At 38.8% G+C, this 19,524-nt stretch overlaps 1 protein-coding gene across 3 annotated transcripts in view; it reads right to left on the bottom strand.

Moving 5' to 3' along the window:
• The window catches only part of MORC4 (MORC family CW-type zinc finger 4), a 53,359-nt gene that overhangs the window by 19,144 nt on the left and 14,691 nt on the right, over nt 1–19,524 (bottom strand). For all 3 annotated transcript variants that reach the window (XM_077889780.1, XM_077889782.1, XM_077889783.1), the window contains 5 exons: nt 18,378–18,510; nt 17,945–18,073; nt 13,739–13,858; nt 12,021–12,121; nt 580–678 (listed from right to left, as the gene is read on the bottom strand). In XM_077889780.1, coding sequence (XP_077745906.1) covers nt 580–678; nt 12,021–12,121; nt 13,739–13,858; nt 17,945–18,073; nt 18,378–18,510 — 582 coding nt within the window. The remainder of the gene's footprint in view (nt 1–579; nt 679–12,020; nt 12,122–13,738; nt 13,859–17,944; nt 18,074–18,377; nt 18,511–19,524) is intronic.

Below are 19,524 nucleotides of genomic sequence, written 5' to 3'. Positions count from 1 at the left end.
TTGTGGCTCACTGAGCCATGTCATCCTGATCCATGTTCTGTATGGAATTCTCCATCTTAAATTCAATAAATTCCTGATATGCTGAGTTCTCTACTTTTACCCTCAAATTTCTTGGTACAGGTCCAACAATGTTCACTAAAACAAAGAGAAGGGAAGTTTGCTAATATTTTTGAACACCTACTATATGCCAGGTCCTATACTAAAAATGTTATGCTATCTAATTTCAAATTCTCCCGGAGGTGAGGTAACTTACTTACCCAAGCTCACCCAACTATTAAGAAGCAGATCCAGATTTTCAACCCAGGAGTGTCTCATTTAAATGGCCATCATCTTCCATTATATCACACTGCCTGTAGGATAAACTCACAGCACTAAACTCTTCATATTTATGCTCTAAGCCACACAAATGTTAAACCAGAGTGAAGAGGTCTAGAGAATGATGAAATCAGTACCTGTGATTTCCCCTTTTTTTGTTAATTAAACCTCCTTAAATGAAAAGCACCATCTTACTCTTGTTCCTTCCATTTGCTCTATGGATATCACCCCAAATACCTTTATATTCTGTTATTTACTACTCACGGTATTGGCCTGGCTATGGCTGAAGACTCAAAATTTTCTTGAGATGTCTTTTCCTTCCAATAAGCATTGAGCTTCTGGGCAAGGGCATTTATTGTCAACCTGAAAGAAAAAGCAAGAAGTATGTCAAAGCTGGGGATCTGTTGAACAATTTTACGATCTTTGAGATGTTCCCATTTAACAGAAGTTGACACTGCAGAATAAGCAGCCTAATGGTGAACATCTATACTTTCAGAAACTAGGATGGGAATTCACTATCTTTGCAAATGACATGTCAAAATGATGAAGCCATAATGTCGAATGGTCACTTTGGTTGCAAAGGCAAAATGGTCACTAGTCCCAAAAAGTACTGTATTCTTCAAATTTTCAGGACTTCTAGAATCATGAGGTGGCAGAATTAACATCATAGACAATGACAGAAGATTCAACTGCAGAGGCAGGACAGAGACAAATACTGGGAAGTTGATGGGGTGTTGCTTAGGCTGTCAGAAGACTACAGGTAAACAATTCAGGACCAAGTTGAAAGTCAGGGGATCAAATACTGCACCCTACCTATTACAAATCCATCCAGTACTAACTTAAAAACTGTCTACAGTAAAAACTGTCTACTCTGTCTACACAGTTCTTCATTCAAATGTTGATCATGGCAGTCAGGGCACCGATGGACAATAACTGTCTACACAGTTCTTCATTCAAATGTTGATCATGGCAGTCAGGGCACTGATGGACTATAAAGTCCCCTTCAACCCTCTGCTATGTATCTGTTAGTGGAGGCTGGACCCTAGCTCTGGCTCTTGCTCTTTCTCTTTTATCTCTCTTCCCCAGTGAACAACAGTAAACCTACGGTCAAACAATGTAATGTGTATAAGTCAAAATCTGAATTTCACTTTTTTTGTTTTTGGATTTTACTTTTAAAAACTCCCAATTTCTAATGACTAATCCCTATTTAATTCTACAACCTAGGATCACACCTTAATGCAGAGTTGTAGACACCTGAAATACTACAAATTTAGAGTTCTTAAAAAATCTCTGGACTCCTTGGATCATTCCCCAAGGGTTTTGTAGACCTCTTATCTCCTTCAGAGGAATTCTTCCTTACCTCCACCTAATATTATGTTAGATTCTGACCACACAGAGAAGAGCTCTTCTATACTCTCTCTCCTCCAACCTACTGATGGTCACACTTCTATGTTTGTATCTTTCCTTCAAGTCACAGATGAAGAACTATTCCAAATTTTCTCTTAAAATTCTGTTTTAAAATTATTTTCAAAAGAAGTAGATTAGGGGCACCTGGGTGGCTCAGTCTACTAAGCATCTGCTTTCAGCTCAGGTCATGATCCCAGGGTCCTGGGATCCAGCACTCGTATGTCAGGCTCCCCACTTTTCCCTCTGCCTCTGCCCCTCCCCCTGCTTTGTGTGCGCTTTCTCTCTCCCTCTCCCTCTCTCTCTCATGTGTGCACACACTCACTCTCTCAAATAAATACAATCTTTAAAAAAAATAAAACAAGTAGATTAGATGGGATTCTGGAAAGATGGAGTAGGAAGCATCAAGACTATATCCCTTCACCTAGACAGTCATTGCACTGGCAGAATTGTCTGAGCTATTTGGAATTTTAGAGTCTACTAATGCCTTGCAACTTTCAGGAGGCTTAAATGATAAACTAGCAAATTTCAGCTCTTAAAACAGGAAAACTGCTATAAAATATACACAAAAAGAAATGAGAAATAAATTGTCACTATAAAAAATCAACTGAACACAAAAGAAGACAGTAATACAGGAAATTAGGGCCAAAAAATCTTATGAGTCATACAGAAAACAAAGCAAAATGACAAAAGTCCCTCCTTATCTCTAAGTGCTTTAAATGTAAATGGCTTAAACTTTCCAATCAAAAAAGAGTTTGGTGGAATGAGTAAGAGAAACTCAAAAACCATGATGTAAATATATGCTGCCCAGAGGAGATGAACTTTAGACACAAAAGACACAAGTAGGTTGAGAGAGAAAGGATGGAAAGAATAGTCCATGTAAATAGTAACCAAAAGAGAGAAATGGTGGCTATACTAGTATCAGATAAAATAGACTATAAGTCACAAGGGCTAGAATGTGGAAGCAACCCAATTGTCTGTTGATGGATGAATGGATAAGCAAACTGTATTGTGCATGCACGTGTATGTGTACACATATAGATATATACACACACGGTAGAATATTATACAGCCTTTAAAAAGGAGGGAAATTCTGGCACATGATAAAACATGCATTAAGCTTGAGGACACTATGCTAGGTGAAATGAGTCAATCACAAAAAGACAAATTACTGTATGATTTCACTTAAATGAGGTACTTAGAGTAGTCAAAATCTTAAGAAACAGACAGTAGAATGAAGGTTGGCAGGGGCTGGTAGAAGTGGGAATGGGGAATTATTGTTTAACAGATATAGAGTTTCAGTTTTGCAAGATGAAAAGAGTTCTAGAGATGGGTGGTAGTGATGGTTGCATGATGGTGTGAATGTCCTTAATGCCACTTAACAATACACCTAAAGATGGTTAGGATGGTAAATTTTATGGTACATGTATTTTTACCATGATAAAAAGGAAACTGGGAAAAAAGGGAAATAGATTATGTGGTTGCCAGGGATTGGAATGACTGCTAATGGACAAGGAATAGCTTTCTGGGATGGTGGAGATGTTTTGGAGTTCGATACTGGTGATGGTTGTACAATTTGTGAATATACTAAGAACCACTATAGTGAAGACTTAATTATGGTGACATTCATGGTATGTGAATTTTATCTTAACTAAAAAGAAAAATAAAGCTCTGTTCTCATGTATCCAGGTAAAATTTACAGAGTAGAATGCATCTTTTTAAGTGTGTAGTTCCATCAGTTTTGACAAATGTATACAGTCACATAACCACCACCTCAACCAAGATAACCATTGCCATGTATTCTGAAATCCCATTTCTTCTCAAAAAACCCTGGTTTGACTCCACTGTTCTATTAATCTCCTTCCTTTGGCTTCCCCAATCCTGGTCTATGTGGTCTACACCTACTACTTCCTCTTCATTCTCCCATCTTAACCTCCTACAGTCTAGTTTCCACAATCGCCACCCCATGAAATGGTTCCTTTGTCCAAAGTAGAGTCATTACTTTATCAATGATCCTGCCAATAACCCACTGTACTAAATTCAAGACTTTGCAGTGATCTTTTGATTCTTTTCTCTCCTTTATACCCCTTATTTAACATGCCACCAAAATCTTTTGAACTTTTCTTCACAGCATCTGTCCTCTACTTCCTTTTCCGTGGCTCTTGTTTCAGACATTCATCTCACACCTAGGTTACTCCAAGAGCCTTTAATCCTTCCTTCAATCCATCCTGCGTCATTTCCAGATTTATCAACTGACCTAATTCATGCCAAGCACCTTAAGAACCATAAAGCAGTATATGGTTGTAACATACTATATCCGGAAGATAGAACTGTTTCAAGTCACTCCCCTAGTCAAGAAAACACAATGAAGTTCTCACTGTCTAAGGCATCAGCTACTCTATCCAACATTCCTCTAAGACAGTTGTTCTTAAACCTCCTTGGTTCATGGCACCCCTTGTGTCTCAAGTTTTTCATGCTACCTGTAGGTCAAAACCAATATGGACCAGGTCTGGTTACTAGACAAGTTAGGTCCAAACAATTTAATCAGTATTTATGTGCTAACATTTAGTATCTATTTGAGAAAATAATGCATATCAATTGAAAAAAAGATTTTATTTCATTCTTAAATAGCCACAATCACTAATGGGATGGCTGTGTGTGTATGCCTGCTGGGCGGGGTGCCACTACCCAAACCTTGGAACGAAATTGGACACAGCTCCCCTCATTTCTTATTCAACCCTGCTTCTCATGTATCACTTAGTTTTTTGTCACAGCAACCAATGAAAACCCAGGTTTGCCAAGGTATGATGTAGTCAAAAGGAATGAAACAAATCTTGGTACTCAGAAAGGTGGTGCTGCTACAACAAATACCTATGAATATGGAAGTAGCTTTAGATTTGCACAGTGGGCAGGGGCTGTGGACCATGACAGAAATGGCTGAGACTGTAATCTAGATTCTAGACTGAACAGTTAGTGGAAATACAGAGGTTGGGCCCCCCTCCCCTGGTCAGGGCTCAGAAGGAGGTAAAGGGCCATGGGGGAGAAAACAAAGATTTCCTCAGAGAATACCTACATTACTGGGAACAGACTGTTAGCAGAACCACAGATGGTGGAGCTGCTGCTGGTGAAGGCTTGGGAGAAGATGAGGAACATGCTACTGGAAAATTTGAGGGAAGGTGATCCCAATTAGATAGTGGCAGAGAGCTTAACAGGAGTGTGTCCTGCAGTTCCGTGGAAAGCAAAACTTGCAATGATGCCACAGGACTGTTAGCCGAGGAGACTTCCAGGCAACCTGTTGACAGTGTGGCCCAGTGTCTTCAGGCTGCTTACATAAAATATGGGAGGAGACAAAGACGTTGAGAGGGAACTCTTGGACAAAAAGGGACCAGGACTTAATGATTCTGTAAGTCCTCAGCTTCTCTCCAGACAGCAAAAGATACTAAAATGGAGATATTCATGGTCAGAAAAGCACACTGGAGAAAAAGCCAGGGCTGTGGTTAGAGAACCTTTCGCTAATATGTCAGATCAAAAGGTCAGAGTATTCTGTCGCACAAAAAAGCTCTTTGAAAAGATTAAACATGTGACTCAGATCTCCACAGCCATTTCAGCAGAAGCCAAGAATAGAAATAGGATTATCTAGGAAAAGACCTGTCAAGAGCTTCTTGTCTGAGTGAATATCCGTGACATACATGTAAGATCCATAAGATTCCTGAGAATGGTGTCCTGGCATGAAAATTGCTACCCTAGGCTGACAAGGATGGAGAGGGTACAAAATGAGAAGGAGGCTGGTGGACCTCCACAACTCTACAGTCAGAACACAGGCCGATGAAGATCCAGAGCCACGGATGCATACCCCGTGCTTACCCCGTGCATACCCCTTTTTGCTGAAAAAGGAAAGAGGACTCTGAGGGTGCAGTGATGAGCCCAGAGGGCAGAGCCTCAAGTTCAGCAGAGGAGGCTGCAAGCCCCAGAACATTAGTTGCAGGGCTTGAGACTTAATGGAATTACTGTGGCTGGAGTTTGAAATTGCTTGAGGCCTGTGACTCTGTTTTCCTTCCATTTTCCTCCCTGTTTGAACTGGAATATCTTGACCTGGTAAGCCTGTCCCACCATTCTATTTTGAGAGTGAAATGGAGAGGAATTTGACCCCAGGTTGTATGGGACCCACACCTGGTTCAGATAATGAGATTTGGGAATCCTGAACTGCTGACATTAAGACAGGAGCTTAAGACTTAGAGTTGCTGTAATAGTTGAGATTTGGGGATGTTGGGAGGGGGTGAATGTATTTTGTGTGTGAAATATAAGTGGATCCTAGAAGCCCAGGGGGCAGGTTGTGGCAGGTGGAATACCAGTCCTCCAAAGATTTCTATGTCCTAAAACCTCGAGCCTGTGACTGTATCAGGTTACATGGCAAAGGAGAATTAAGGTTGCAGATGGAATTAAGGTTACTTACTTACCAGCGGACCTTAAGAGGGGGAGATTATGCTGAATTATCCAGTGTAATCACAAGGGTCCTTAAAAGAAGAAGAGTGAAGGCAGAAGAGTCAGAATCAGAGAAGGAGATGTGATGACAGAAGTAGGGTCATTGTTCTACTAAAGCTGTTCAGAAAGATAGAAAGAGATGGAATACTTCCAAACTCGTTCTATAAGGCCAGCATCACCTTAATTCCAAAACCAGACAAAGACCCCACCAAAAAGGAGAATTACAGACCAATATCCCTGATCAACATGGATGCAAAAATTCTCAACAAGATACTAGCCAATAGGATACAACAATACATTAAGAAGATTATTCACCATGACCAAATAGGATTTGATCCCCTGGTTCAACACTCGTAAAACAATCAATGTGATTCATCATATCAGCAAGAGAAAACACAAGAACCATATGATCCTCTCATTAGATGCAGAGAAAGCATTTGACAAAAGACAGCATCCATTCCTGGTCAAAACTCTTCAGAGTGTAGGGATAGAGGGAACATTCCTCAACATCTTAAAAGCCATCTACCAAAAGCCCACAGCAAATATCATTCTCAATGGGGAAGCACTGGGAGCCTTTCCCCTAAGATCAGGAACAAGACAGGGATGTCCACTCTCACCACTGCTATTCAACATAGTACTAGAAGCAATCTAGGCAACAAAAAGAAATAAAAGGCATTCAAATTGGCAAAGAAGAAGTCAAACTCTCCCTCTTCGCCGATGACATGATACTATACATAGAAAACCCAAAAGACTCCACCCCAAGATTGCTAGAACTCATACAGCAATTTGGCAGTGTGGCAGGATACAAAATCAATGCCCCGAAGTCAGTGGCATTTCTATACACTAACAATGAGACTGAAGAAAGAGAAATGAAGGGGTCAATCCCATTTACAATCGCATCCAAAAGCATAAGATACCTAGGAATAAACCTAACCAAAGAGGTAAAGGATCTATACCCTAAAACCTCCAGAACACTTCTGAAAGAAATTGAGGAAGACACAAAGAGATGGAAAAATATTCCATGCTCATGGATTGGAAGAATTAATATTGTGAAAATGTCAATGTTACCCAGGGCAATTTACATGTTTCATGCAATCCCTATCAAAATACCATGGACTTTCTTCAAAGAGTTGGAACAAATTATCTTAAGATTTGTGTGGAATCAGAAAAGACCCCCAAATAGCCAGGGGAATATTAAAAAAAAACATAGCTGGGGGCATCACAATGCCAGATTTCAGGGTGTACTACAAAGCTGTGGTCATCAAGACAGTGTGGTACTGGCACAAAAACAGGCACATAGATCAATGGAACAGAATAGAGAATCCAGAAGTGGACCCTCAACTTTATGGTCAACTAATATTCGACAAAGCAGGAAAGACTATCCACTGGAAAAAGGACAGTCTCTTCAATAAATAGTGCTGGGAAAATTGGACATCCACATGCAGAAGAATGAAACTGGACCATTCTCTTACACCATACACAAAGATAAACTCAAAATGGATGAAAGATCTTAAAGTGAGACAAGATTCCACAAAATCCTAGAGGAGAACACAGGCAACACCCTTTTTGAACTTGGCCACAGTAACTTCTTGCAAGATACATCCATGAAGGCAAGAGAAACAAAAGCAAAAATGAACTATTGGGACTTCATCAAGATAAGAAGCTTTTGCAAAGCAAAAGAAACAGTCAACAAAACTGAAAGACAACCTACAGAATGGGAGAAGATATTTGCAAATGATGTATCAGATAAAGGGCTAGTATCCAAGATCTATAAAGAACTTATTAAACTCAACACCAAAGAAACAAACAATCCAATCATGAAATGGGCAAAAGACATGAACAGAAATCTCACAGAGGAAGACATAGACATGGCCAACAAGCACCTGAGAAAATGCTCTGCATCACTTGCCACCCGGGAAATACAAATCAAAACCACAATGAGATACCACCTCACACCAGTGAGAATGGGGAAAATTAACAAGGCAAGAAACCACAAATGTTGGAGAAGATGTGGAGAAAGGGGAACCCTCCCGCACTGTGGGTGGGAATGTGAACTGGTTCAGCCACTCTGGAAAACTGCGAGGAGGTTCCTCAAAGAGTTAAAAATAGATCTGCCCTACGACCCAGCAATTGCATTGCTGGGGATTTACCCCAAAGATACAGATGCAATGAAACGCCGGGACACCTGCACCCCGATGTTTCTAGCAGCAATGTCCACGATAGCCCAACTGTGGAAGGAGCCTCGGTGTCCATCAAAAGATGAATGGATAAAGAAGGTGTGGTTTATGTATACAATGGAATATTACTCAGCCATTAGAAACAACAAATACCCACCATTTGCTTTGACGTGGATGGAACTGGAGGGTATTATGCTGAATGAAATAAGTCAATCAGAGAAGGACAAACATTATATGGTCTCATTCATTTGGGAAATATAAAAATAGTGAAAGTGAATAAAGGGGAAAGGAGAAAAAAATGAGTGGGAAATATCAGAAAGGGAGACAGAACATGAGAGACTCCTAACTCTGGGAAACGAACTAGGTAGGGGTGGTGGAAGGGGAAGTGGGTGGAGGGTGGGGGTGTCTGGGTGACGGGCATTGAGGGGGGCACTTGATGGGATGAGCACTGGGTGTTATTCTATATGTTGGCAAATTGAACACCAATAAAAAAAAAAAGAAGTAGGATCATCGGAGTGATGTGATGTGAGAAGGACTTGACCCACCACTGATGGCTCTGAAGATGGAGAGAGAGGGCCATGCACAGGACAAGGAATGCCAGCAGCCTCTAGGAGTTGGAAACTTCTAGAAATGGATTCCCCCCCTGGAGCCCTCAGAGAGGAATGTAGCCCTGCTAACCTTAATTTTAGCCTAGTGAGGCTAGACACAAATTTTATTTGTGTTGGGACTTCTAACCTACAGAACTCTAAGGCAATAAATCAGCATTGTCTTAAGCCACGAAGTTTGTGGTGATTTGCTCGAACAGGAAGAGAAGACCATTTCTATTATTTAGAGGTAGAAGTTGAGTGTCACGGTACTTTCCTCAAAAATATAGAATACCCTATTGCTCCCCTCTGTTTGAGTTTATTATGTGCAGCTTGGCATGCAGTCTGGGAACTGTGGCTCTAGGGTAGGAGTCAGCAAACTACAGACTGTGGACCAAATTCAGGCCACTGCCTGCTTTTGTAAAAGAAAAATGTCTTGGACACAGACATGCTCATTCCTTTACTTATTTTCTAGGGCTTTTAAACTGCTTTTATACTACAGTAGAACTGAGTAGTGTGACAGACCACATGGCCCACAAAAACTAAAATATTTACTTCCTGGCCCTTCACAGGAAAAGTGTGTCAATTCCTGCTTCAGGAGATGGCCCTATTCTGTCTATTCAACTCTATTTCCCTTCACTCTAGTTGTGTTCTCTTCCCACACCCTATATTCTCACCATTTTGAGTTCCTGTCACTACTTGTCATGCTATAGTTCCATCCTGGAATTTCTTTCCCTCCTGTTTCTAAGTCCTATATCCTTTCAGACAAATCTCAAGTCATAACTTCCACTTAAAACCTTCCCTATCTGTTCTATCAGGGCATTTTTCCTGTACCATATCACTTAGGTTTTGACTGATCACACAGCCATTTTATTGCTGTCTAAACTGTTTCACATATATGACAATTCATCATTACAAACAGACTGTAAGCTCCTGAAAGGCAGCATCCATACCTTGAATTTCTCTGGAAGACTCCACAAAGCCCAGCCACGGTGCCATTGCACCAGTGAGGTGGTCAGTGGGTGTGTGTTCATGGTATTTCTTAAGCTGAAATTCACTCTAAAAACGTTGTCAGTTTGAGCCCTGATAGTTGCAGCTGAAATCTGATATCCATAACTATTAAGAGTGATATTACAGATGATTTATTTGTAGACATTCCAGTACTATGATGGCTGGTATCTCTTTTAGCATTTGCAGTTTTGATTTCTATCATACTCTTAGGATGAGTTTCTGATAGCAGACAGCCTTCTCTAATCCCCTTCTCAAAGTCTTCTGTTTTTTTTTTTAACTAAACACCTTTTCATTTATATAAAATACAGTGAAAAAGGATAATGATGCCAGAATTGGGATAAGAGTAATACAAATTTGTTATCCTCAAAAGATTCTGTATGTAGGATAGTATACTAGTTTCCTGTTTTCAATAAAATGTGTAGCAGATATTAAGCTACTTAAGCAAAAGTCCTAGATATTTAACTAGATAAAACTACGGTCTATGGAATATCTCTATTTAAATGCCCTGCAATCACCTCAAACTCATCATAGTAAAACAAAACATCACAAGCCAAGGTCTAATCCCTCTAAAATTTAAAAGGTAGATGTGGGGGGGGGGTAACAAAGATGATATAAGAAAGATGTTAAGTACTGTTTAATATCTAATATTTGGACTTCACAAATCTTAACTATTTCATTTTCACCAGAAATTCACTGTTCCTTTCACTCAAGAGAAAAAGAATGACTTGGCTCTGAAACTTGTCCAACTGATGTCATTTCTAAACTTTCACTCTTAAGAGTCAGGTCCTAGTGGAAGATCTCTATTATGGGCCAGACTCATTTAAAAGGCCATATTCCTTAAACTGAGGGCAGGTGGTTACCACACCCACTGGGTGGCCTGAGGAATCAAGAACCCATTGCCCTGAAATTAATTTAGGGTTGCCACCCAAACAGCTGTCTCTTTTTCAAGCAGTAAACCGAAAATTCCTATGGCTCCTGATAAATTACGGTGTAAGATTTAACTAATTCTATTACATTTTTTGGGTACAAACCAAAATAAATTTGGGGAAGGCTTCCTGCCCCCCCTTTAAAATTTGCTATGAGGTTTTAGGGAAAAGGACACCAAATGTCCTCATACCTTCTTTCTCCTTACTACTAGAGCACCGCCTACCCTCTCCTGCCTAGACTTTCCTCTGCTTAGAATGTCTTTTCCCTATCTGTCTACCTAGCAAACTCCAATTTCTCCTTCAAGATTAAGCTCAAGTAGGATCTGCTCTGTGAAGCTTTGTTTGACCCTTTAGGCATATTTGAAGGCTCTTCCCATTTTGCATGTATCCTCCATTGAAGCAACTATTTTATGGGTATTTGTTTCTTCTTTGCATACATCTCATCTAGTTTGTTCACAGGCATCAAGGATTCTTATCTTTCATTCTTCTGTCCCTAGTAGCTAGCACATAGGAGATATACTTAAGAAGGAATGAATAATCCATCCCTCGCTAAAAGTTTTACAACAAATTGTTGTTATCTTGGCTTCATTGACTCCTTTTTTTGTCTCCTAAAAATATCCTTGCTGTTTCAGCCTCAGTGTCAAGTTCCTTTTTCATTTTTTGTCTCACTTATGAAATCTAGATGCTTCCATGAAAACACACACATCTCTCCTGCTGCTTTCCTCTCAATCTGTTCACCGGCTTCAAGAAATTCTTTTGGAACAAACTTCAAACTGTGGCTTCTTTTCCCCTAACATATTTGATGCCTGCAGATCCTTTCATCCCTTTTCATTAAGATCAATCCCAACTCTTTGTTTTACCAGAAGTATCTTATGAAGTGACTGCCATGCTCTTTCCATACTTTTTAAAGGTAAATTTTATCTCAACTGGGCTCTCTCTATATAATGTATCAATAAGCTTTCATTGAAAAATCAAGTAATTTTATCTCTCATCTTGGAAGAGTGGTTTAAAGGAATTCTCAGCTCATCTGGCTGGCTTTTAGTGATGATTTGAGAAACTGCAGAGGATAGAATCAGATCTGAATAGACTATCAGAAACACCTCAGGTTGGGAGTGACTCACCGGTACTCCTTGGTGTATTCAAAGTCTTGTTTGTTATATGCAGGTTTTAAGAAATTGCACTCGATGACTCCAATTACTCCCACACCTTCTCCATGAGTTGGCTTTGAAAAAAAATATTAAGTTCAACACTTACATTACTGTTGACCATCTGGAAGCATTTCCTTTTGATTTTAAGCAGTAATAGAAAGGTTACATAACATTCAAAGGCAAGGAAAGTACAGCAACATCTAGAGAAATACCCAGGATGAACTTGAACAGACCACAAGTATTCCACTGGACTGGAACCTCTGACCAATTCTAAGGCAGAAATTTTCAAACTATGATCCATAGATTCTCTAGGATTTTCCAGGGATTAATAGCCATCTCTACTTCATGCACACTACTTCCACCTTCATCTGTTTTATATTATGGGATTGCTGTAAGATTTCCTTTGAACAAAGAATGACAATGCTAAAAAAAAAAAAACAAAGACAAACAAGGCTACATACTACTTTTCTATGGAATAGAAACCAACCTTCATCAGAAAAGCAATTTTAAGGATAATATGTAAACATCACACTCTACAAAAATAAGTAATTTTTATATATTTAGGCTACCAAACAATTACAAAAGGGAGTCAGGGGACGCTTCTGTGGCTCAACAGTTTAGTGTCTGCTTTTGGCCCAGGGCATGATCCTGGAGTCCTGGGATTGAGTCCCACATCAGGCTCCCTGCATGCAGCCTGCTTCTCCCTCTGCTGGTGTCTCTGCCTCTCTCTCTTTCTCTCTCTCTATGTCTCTCATGAATAAATAAAATCTTTAAAAAAAAAGGGGGGGAGTCAGACTAGCAGTGGTTATTAATGACAAGCTGATATAAAATACTTTGGGATTTAAAAAGTCAAGGTGTAATTAGGATGGCATTCATATATGTGTTGTACATATAAAGATGATATAACAATGAAAAGCAGCATAGGCTGTAAATTAGCTATCCTAGATCTTCTATAACTTTGTCCTACTGTGTAACGCAAAGCGGTTTACCATCTTTCATGCTTTAGCAATCTTATCTATAAAATGGGAATGAATAGGATATTTGTGGATCTGACAACTTGAACATGCCATTAAAACACTGAAGATGATGGTAGTATTTGTACAGTTCAATTTGTATAGTATATTCATTATTTATCCCATTTAAGCTTCTCAGCCTGGTAAGCTGTAGGGTAGGCAGAGCAGATAAAATCATTTCTGTTGCTTTTATTTTACAGGGAAGGAAAGATGAGCCTTAGAGAAATGTAAAAATTTAGTTAAAGTTCCTCAGATTTTAAGTGGAAAAGGCAGAATTCAAATCCGGGTCAAATTTAGTGGTCATCAACCACTAAATTTCATTCTGCTTCTACTGTGCCTTATTGTCTCTCCAAGAAAGTAGAAAGAGCTATCTTAAACACTAATAAACCAATACACATGGCAAAGTTACTGGTGTTCTAATACTCTCTCTTCTCAACAGCTACCTGGAAAATGCATTCAGTAAAGCTCCTGGATTAATTAACACCGGTGAAGAATGAGAAGTAGAAAGAGCTTTCCAACAAAAGACAGCTCACTGATAACACAGAGTTCCAGGATCAGATTTAACAACCATCATAAGGTGGGAGTAAAAGCAATTAATGAGTCTATCCCCTTTGCAAATTTCAAATCCTCTTCTTTCTCTTTTCAGCCTTCTATGACAAAGAAACATTAACCACTCACCTTCACCTGGCATCCCACCTTCTCAAAAGACTTTATGAGTCGGTTGTTATGATACATCATGACTCCAAACTGGTTATAATTCTTGCAAGAGAACCCAAAAGTTATTTTCACTTGCTTATTCTGAGAGGAAAATCATTAAGGAATCAAACACCATGGGATTTAGCAAACAATATTTTGCACTGTTAGAGAAAAAAAAAAAAAAAAAAAACATCATATACCATTGGATTTAAGTTGGTATAACCCTTCCAGGGGACATTTACAAAATCTGTAGCAATAACTTTAAAAATATTCTTAATCTGTGACCAAGTAATTCTCCTTCCAGGAATTTATCCTAGAGAAATAGGAAAGTTCATAAAGGCTTATGAGTTATAGAGATTGGTCAATTAGCTAGAATGACAGAAAAACAAATAATTTAAATGTCTGACAATAAGGGGATGTCTAAATAAATGTTAGTATATTTACATGGTCTATTACATGCCTTTGAAAATTATGTCCCTGAAAAATATTTAGGGACATTAGGAAATGTTCAGAATATAATGATAAGTATTATCTAAAAATATGTATATAGGAATACATGCATAGAAAAGAGTATAGGAAATACACCAAAATATCATCAGTGGTTCAAAAATTCATAAACAATCACAAAACATTTCTTAACCTGTGCGAGTTGCTCAATTTGCTGCTAGGTAAGATAAGAGTGGTAGCTAGTACAATACAAATCCACACAATTACAGGTGATGCTTGAACAGTATGGATTTGCACTGCACAGATCTACTTGTGCATAGATTTTTTTTCAATAAATACACTGGAAAAATTCTTGGAGATTTGTGCCAATTTTTGAAGACTCACAAATACACTGTGCAGCCCAGAAGTGCCCCCCGCAAAAAAAAGAAAAAGTTAGGTATTATTGTAAGGATGCAGTTTATACTACCATACAGAACATATGTTAATTGTTCATGTTATTAGTAAAGCCTCCTAACAAGAGTATGCTATTAGTAGTTAGGATTCTGGGGAGTCCAAAGTTATACTCAGATTTGTGACTGTGCAAGGGAGTAGGTGTCCCTAACCCTTGTATTGTTCAAGAGTCAACTGTATAAGCAATAAGGTAAGTCCTGCTAATCATGCAAAACACAATGAAAGCAAAAGCGAGAATAAAGAAGAATAAAGTCACTTTTTAAGGGTAAAGGACAATGAATAGTCCTGTTGTAATATGTTTCATGGAAAGAAGTGAACAAGCTTGGAGACATGAAATAAAGTGAATTAAATATTATACGTAAAAGATGAACAATGATATGTTTTTAGCAGGTTCTATTTGATTCAAAAACCAAGATAAGAGAGTGAGAAAGACAAAGGGGGAGACAGAGAAACTGAAATTTCTATTAAAACAAATACTAAGAAATCTTCAGGTCCAAATGAGCTGAAATTTGTTACTGATTCCAAAAACGATCTCCATTGCCCTCTCTATGTAATATTAGTCACTTGCATTGAATCCAGTTAACAAATAGGTCAGGTATGATACAAAGACATCATACAGGGGGCTACACGACAGAGTAAAGTTTGGCTCAGAAATTACGTTCTGGGCTCGAGAAGTTCCAATCAAATCTCAGGTAAGACTATTCCCATGAAAAAGCAAAACAGGACAAACTCCCCAAAACAAACTCAAACTCTATACTATCAAATTTAACATTTTTTAGAGATATGTCAAATTCTTGTGTTGCATGCTTTTAAAATTCTAAATCATGGGGTGGCAGTGCACTGGGGTAGGAGGTTTCCCAAACTAGTATAAGAAGGAAGGACAAGAAGAGAAAAGAGGCCTTTGATAACTGAGGAATAATTAAGTCTACATCAGTGATCTTGTCTCTCTTTGATGTTGGGGTAAATTTTATCAGAAGTTTCATGTCATTCATGCCTATAGTGAATTCATTTAGCCCAAATTCTAACAGGGGAAGATAACTAGTTTAATGGGAAATTAGGCTGAAGTATATGTCACATGCATTGCTGTTAAAAAAAGAAAAACTGTGGGGGGTGGCACCTAGGTGGCTGAGTGGTTGCTTTGTCTCAGGTCATGATTCCAGGGTCCTGGGATCGAGTCCCGCATCAGGCTCCCCCCTCCCAGGGAGCCTGTTTCTCCCTCTGCTTATGTCTCTGTCTCTCTGTCTGTGTCTCTCATGAATAAATAAAATCTTTAAAAAAAAAAGAAAAAAGAAAAAATGGGCACCTGGGTGGCTCAGTCTGTTAAGCCTCTAACTTGTGATTTCGGCCCAGGTCACAATCTCATGGGTCATGACACTAAGCCAGGCGGGGGGCTTCCGGCTCAGCAGGGAGTCTGCTTGAGATTCTCTCTCTCCCTCTCCCCCCACACATGTACATGTGCTCACTCTCTTATATAAATACATTGAAAAAAAGCCCAAATTGGAATCATTTGCCCCCCAAGTAAACAAATCAGGACTTAGTTCTGGCTCTAAACAATCCCAGGAGTATGACCTTTCAAGAGTCCATCTGAAATTTCCTGCTCAACACTATGTACATGATAAAAACCCTGCTTTTCCCTTCTCCCACAAAAAGAAGCTGACCTGGCCTAAAATAATCCTTTCTTTTCTTTTGCTAACAACTTTTTGCTCCATCCTATAATACCTTCCACTTTGTATAGCTCCTGGGACCATCTCTTAATTGCTAAATGGGATGCTGCCCTCTTCACAGATCACTTAATAAAACCAATTAGATCTTCAGGAGAATTGTATTTTTCAGCAGTGCACAGGAATTGCTCTGACAGAAACCCACAAAAGAAAGAAGCTGGAGACAGAAATGTGGCATCCCCTGAAATAGTGGTTGGAAAGTACTTCTTTACAACTGGCTCTGTTAAACCTAGGACATTAAGATCCTAGCCTACATACAGCGAATTACAGCTAATGTACCTACAAAATATAACAACACTAGTTCTGGGTTTGCTAAGATGGCCTTGTTCAGGGCTTTTTTCTTTTTCAAAAGCTTTTGTAGTAGAGAAGGTATGTGATCCCCAAAAAAGGAGAAAATCACTTGACTTATGAGTAAGGACTTACACAGCTTTTAAGAAAGGGAATAACAATTTCTAATTTTTGGTCACATAAGAAAGACAAAGCAAACTAGGTAAAGCAAATCGGGTGGGAACATGTTTCTTGGGCCAAGAGCTGTGCTTAGTTACTAGAAAATAAATTATGAGAGCAATTCTTCATGACTGCTTAGGAGTTCTCCCCTTCCAAAGACTTTATTTTTGCCCCAAAAGCCATCAACAGAGTTGGACCTAATTTCCATAGTTCATCTTAAGATTTTTCTCAAGAATCTGAAATCCATTCCCAGGGTAATAGGGGGTAGAAGTGAAAATCAGTATTACTTCTTTGAGTGGCTCCCATTATGACAAGTATCAGGAAATCCATGTCAAACCTGTTGAGGATTTACCTCACCCTAGGAAATCAACCTTTAATTTTCACTCTCCTAACTTCCATCAATATAAGTCTAGACTTGTAACAACAAAGATCATACTATGCCCAAAAGATTAACATGTTCTAGTTAATATTTGATTATTTCAATGTAACATATAACAAAATTCAAGTGCAAACCATACAGCATGGATCACTCCTTATGGCAGAGAGTCTCAAACCTGGCTACTCAGTAGAATTAGCTGAAGATTTAAAAATAAATTATTCCTATTAGAAAAAGAGATTTCAGAATCTTCTAACCCAGAATCTCCAAAATCTCAGGATGCTGTATGATTTTAATAATTTCCAGATGGTTTCTGATAAAACTAATATATCTATTGGCATTTAAGAAATACTTTCAAAAAAAAAAAAAGAAACACCTTCTTAAAGAATATACTATGGGTACCTGGGTGGCTCAGTTAGTTAAGCATCCAACTCTTGATTTCAGCTCAGGTTATGATCTTGGGGATGTAAGATTGAGCCCCACATTGGGCTCCACATGGAGCCTGCTTGAGATTCTCTCTCTCCCTCTCCCTCTGCCCCTCCTCCCTGTTCTTGCTCTCTCTCTCTAAAAAAAAAAGAATATACTGTTATAAGATTTGTATTACAACACACATTTTTCTTTTTTCTTTTTTTTTTTTCAACACACATTTTTCAATTGGGAAAAAAAATCATTTTTGTTTTTTTTATTTCAACGTGGAAATCTAATCCTGAAATGAAGAGGTCCAATTTCATGTAGTTGTAAGGATACAGTAAAAGTAGGTTTATATAAATCATATCCTACATTAGCCAGGCTCTTGGCAATCATCTGAGTAGTCACCTTCTTTTGACGCAGAAAAATTTTCATTCGTGGCTTCATATACAGAATACCACAAAATGCCTATGGAACAGCAAAGGGAAAATTATTATATGACATCACCAATTCTACTAACATCCTCATAAACACTGCTAGTGACTGAGATCTATTCTGGGTAAAGATGTGGCTTAGTTTCTCTACCTTGTTATCTCAACTACTGCACAAAAGTGCTACTGACAGTATTAGCTATAGAGGAGACAGTGAAAAGGAATCCTAGCACAGGGCTAAAAGTTTGTCATCTTTATATAACTGAGATCTTGTTCTGAAATATTTTCATGTTACAAGAGATCTTACCTCTCGTTGTTGAAGAAAAACCACTCTTACTCACCCGTAAAGAATACTCTGTTTCTGGCAGCTCACAGGTAACATCAGCAGTCTCTTTTTCTTCTGTGCCAAAGTCTGATACCAGGATGTCATATTGATCTGTATCAAAGTCCAACTCAGATTTTCCATCTTTATTTCTGGGTAAAAGAGACAAGTACCAATCTAACAAATACTGATTCCAAAGGACAAAAATGCATCAGGAACCCAAGAGAGAAGAAACAATATAAGCCAAAACTCAGACACATATTTCTTTCCCTATCAGTACAAAGGAGCTATAAATTACTTGGTTTGAAGATCACACAATACTTAGAGGTATTCCTAGTCTAAACAAATCGACTGTTTCATAGAAGTGGTGAGCCAAGTACAAAAGACAAAAAAAGGGAAAGTGGAAATGTCTGATTTGATAAATCAAATGGATGTCAGCTACTCTCAGACTGGGATCTTAAAATAGATCCAAACTTTCTGGGTACTGCTGGGTAGGTCATTCAACATCATCCACTCTAACTGAATAAATAGAAGAATGAATCAAAACCTACTTCTGATTTCAGCAATAGTATAAGGACTCATGAAATACCAAGATTCCCTAGATCTAATCCTATTTCTTTGAGGAAGGAAAAAAAGGTTGCCATAGAAACAGCATGTATCTGCTAGTCCTCTGAAATATCATTTATGGAATTATCATTTAAATATAATAGTGCTCATATTCCTTTCACAAGGATCTTTCTTCTTCTCATAATCCTTTTGGGCTACTTAGCTTTGATCCATTCTGAGACCCTGGACTATATTGCTAACAACTGCCAGGGTGAAAAGGCAAGACCCATCTTTGTTCCTGGAAAAAAACCCAAAACAAGAGATGAGCTACAGAGAAAACATATATATCAGAACAGCCGTTCCCAAAGTTTGTTCTGTGGAACAGTAGTTCCCCTAAATACGAAATAAGTAGGGACACCTGGGTGGCTCAGTGGTTGAGCATCTGCCTTCGGCTCAGGGCCTGATACTGGGGTCCTGGGATCGATTCCTGCATTGGGCTCCCCACAGAGAGGAGCCTTCTTCCTCTGCCTGTATCTTTGCCTCTCTCAGTGTGTCTTCCATGAATAAATAAATAAAATCTTTTTTTAAAAAGAGAAGTAAGTAATAAGGGTTGTATGACT

Source organism: Canis aureus, chromosome X (genome assembly GCF_053574225.1).
Source record: "Canis aureus isolate CA01 chromosome X, VMU_Caureus_v.1.0, whole genome shotgun sequence".
Lineage (NCBI taxonomy): Eukaryota > Metazoa > Chordata > Mammalia > Carnivora > Canidae > Canis > Canis aureus.
Note: the sequence above shows the minus strand (reverse complement) of the source record. Positions and strands in the feature narration are given on the sequence as shown.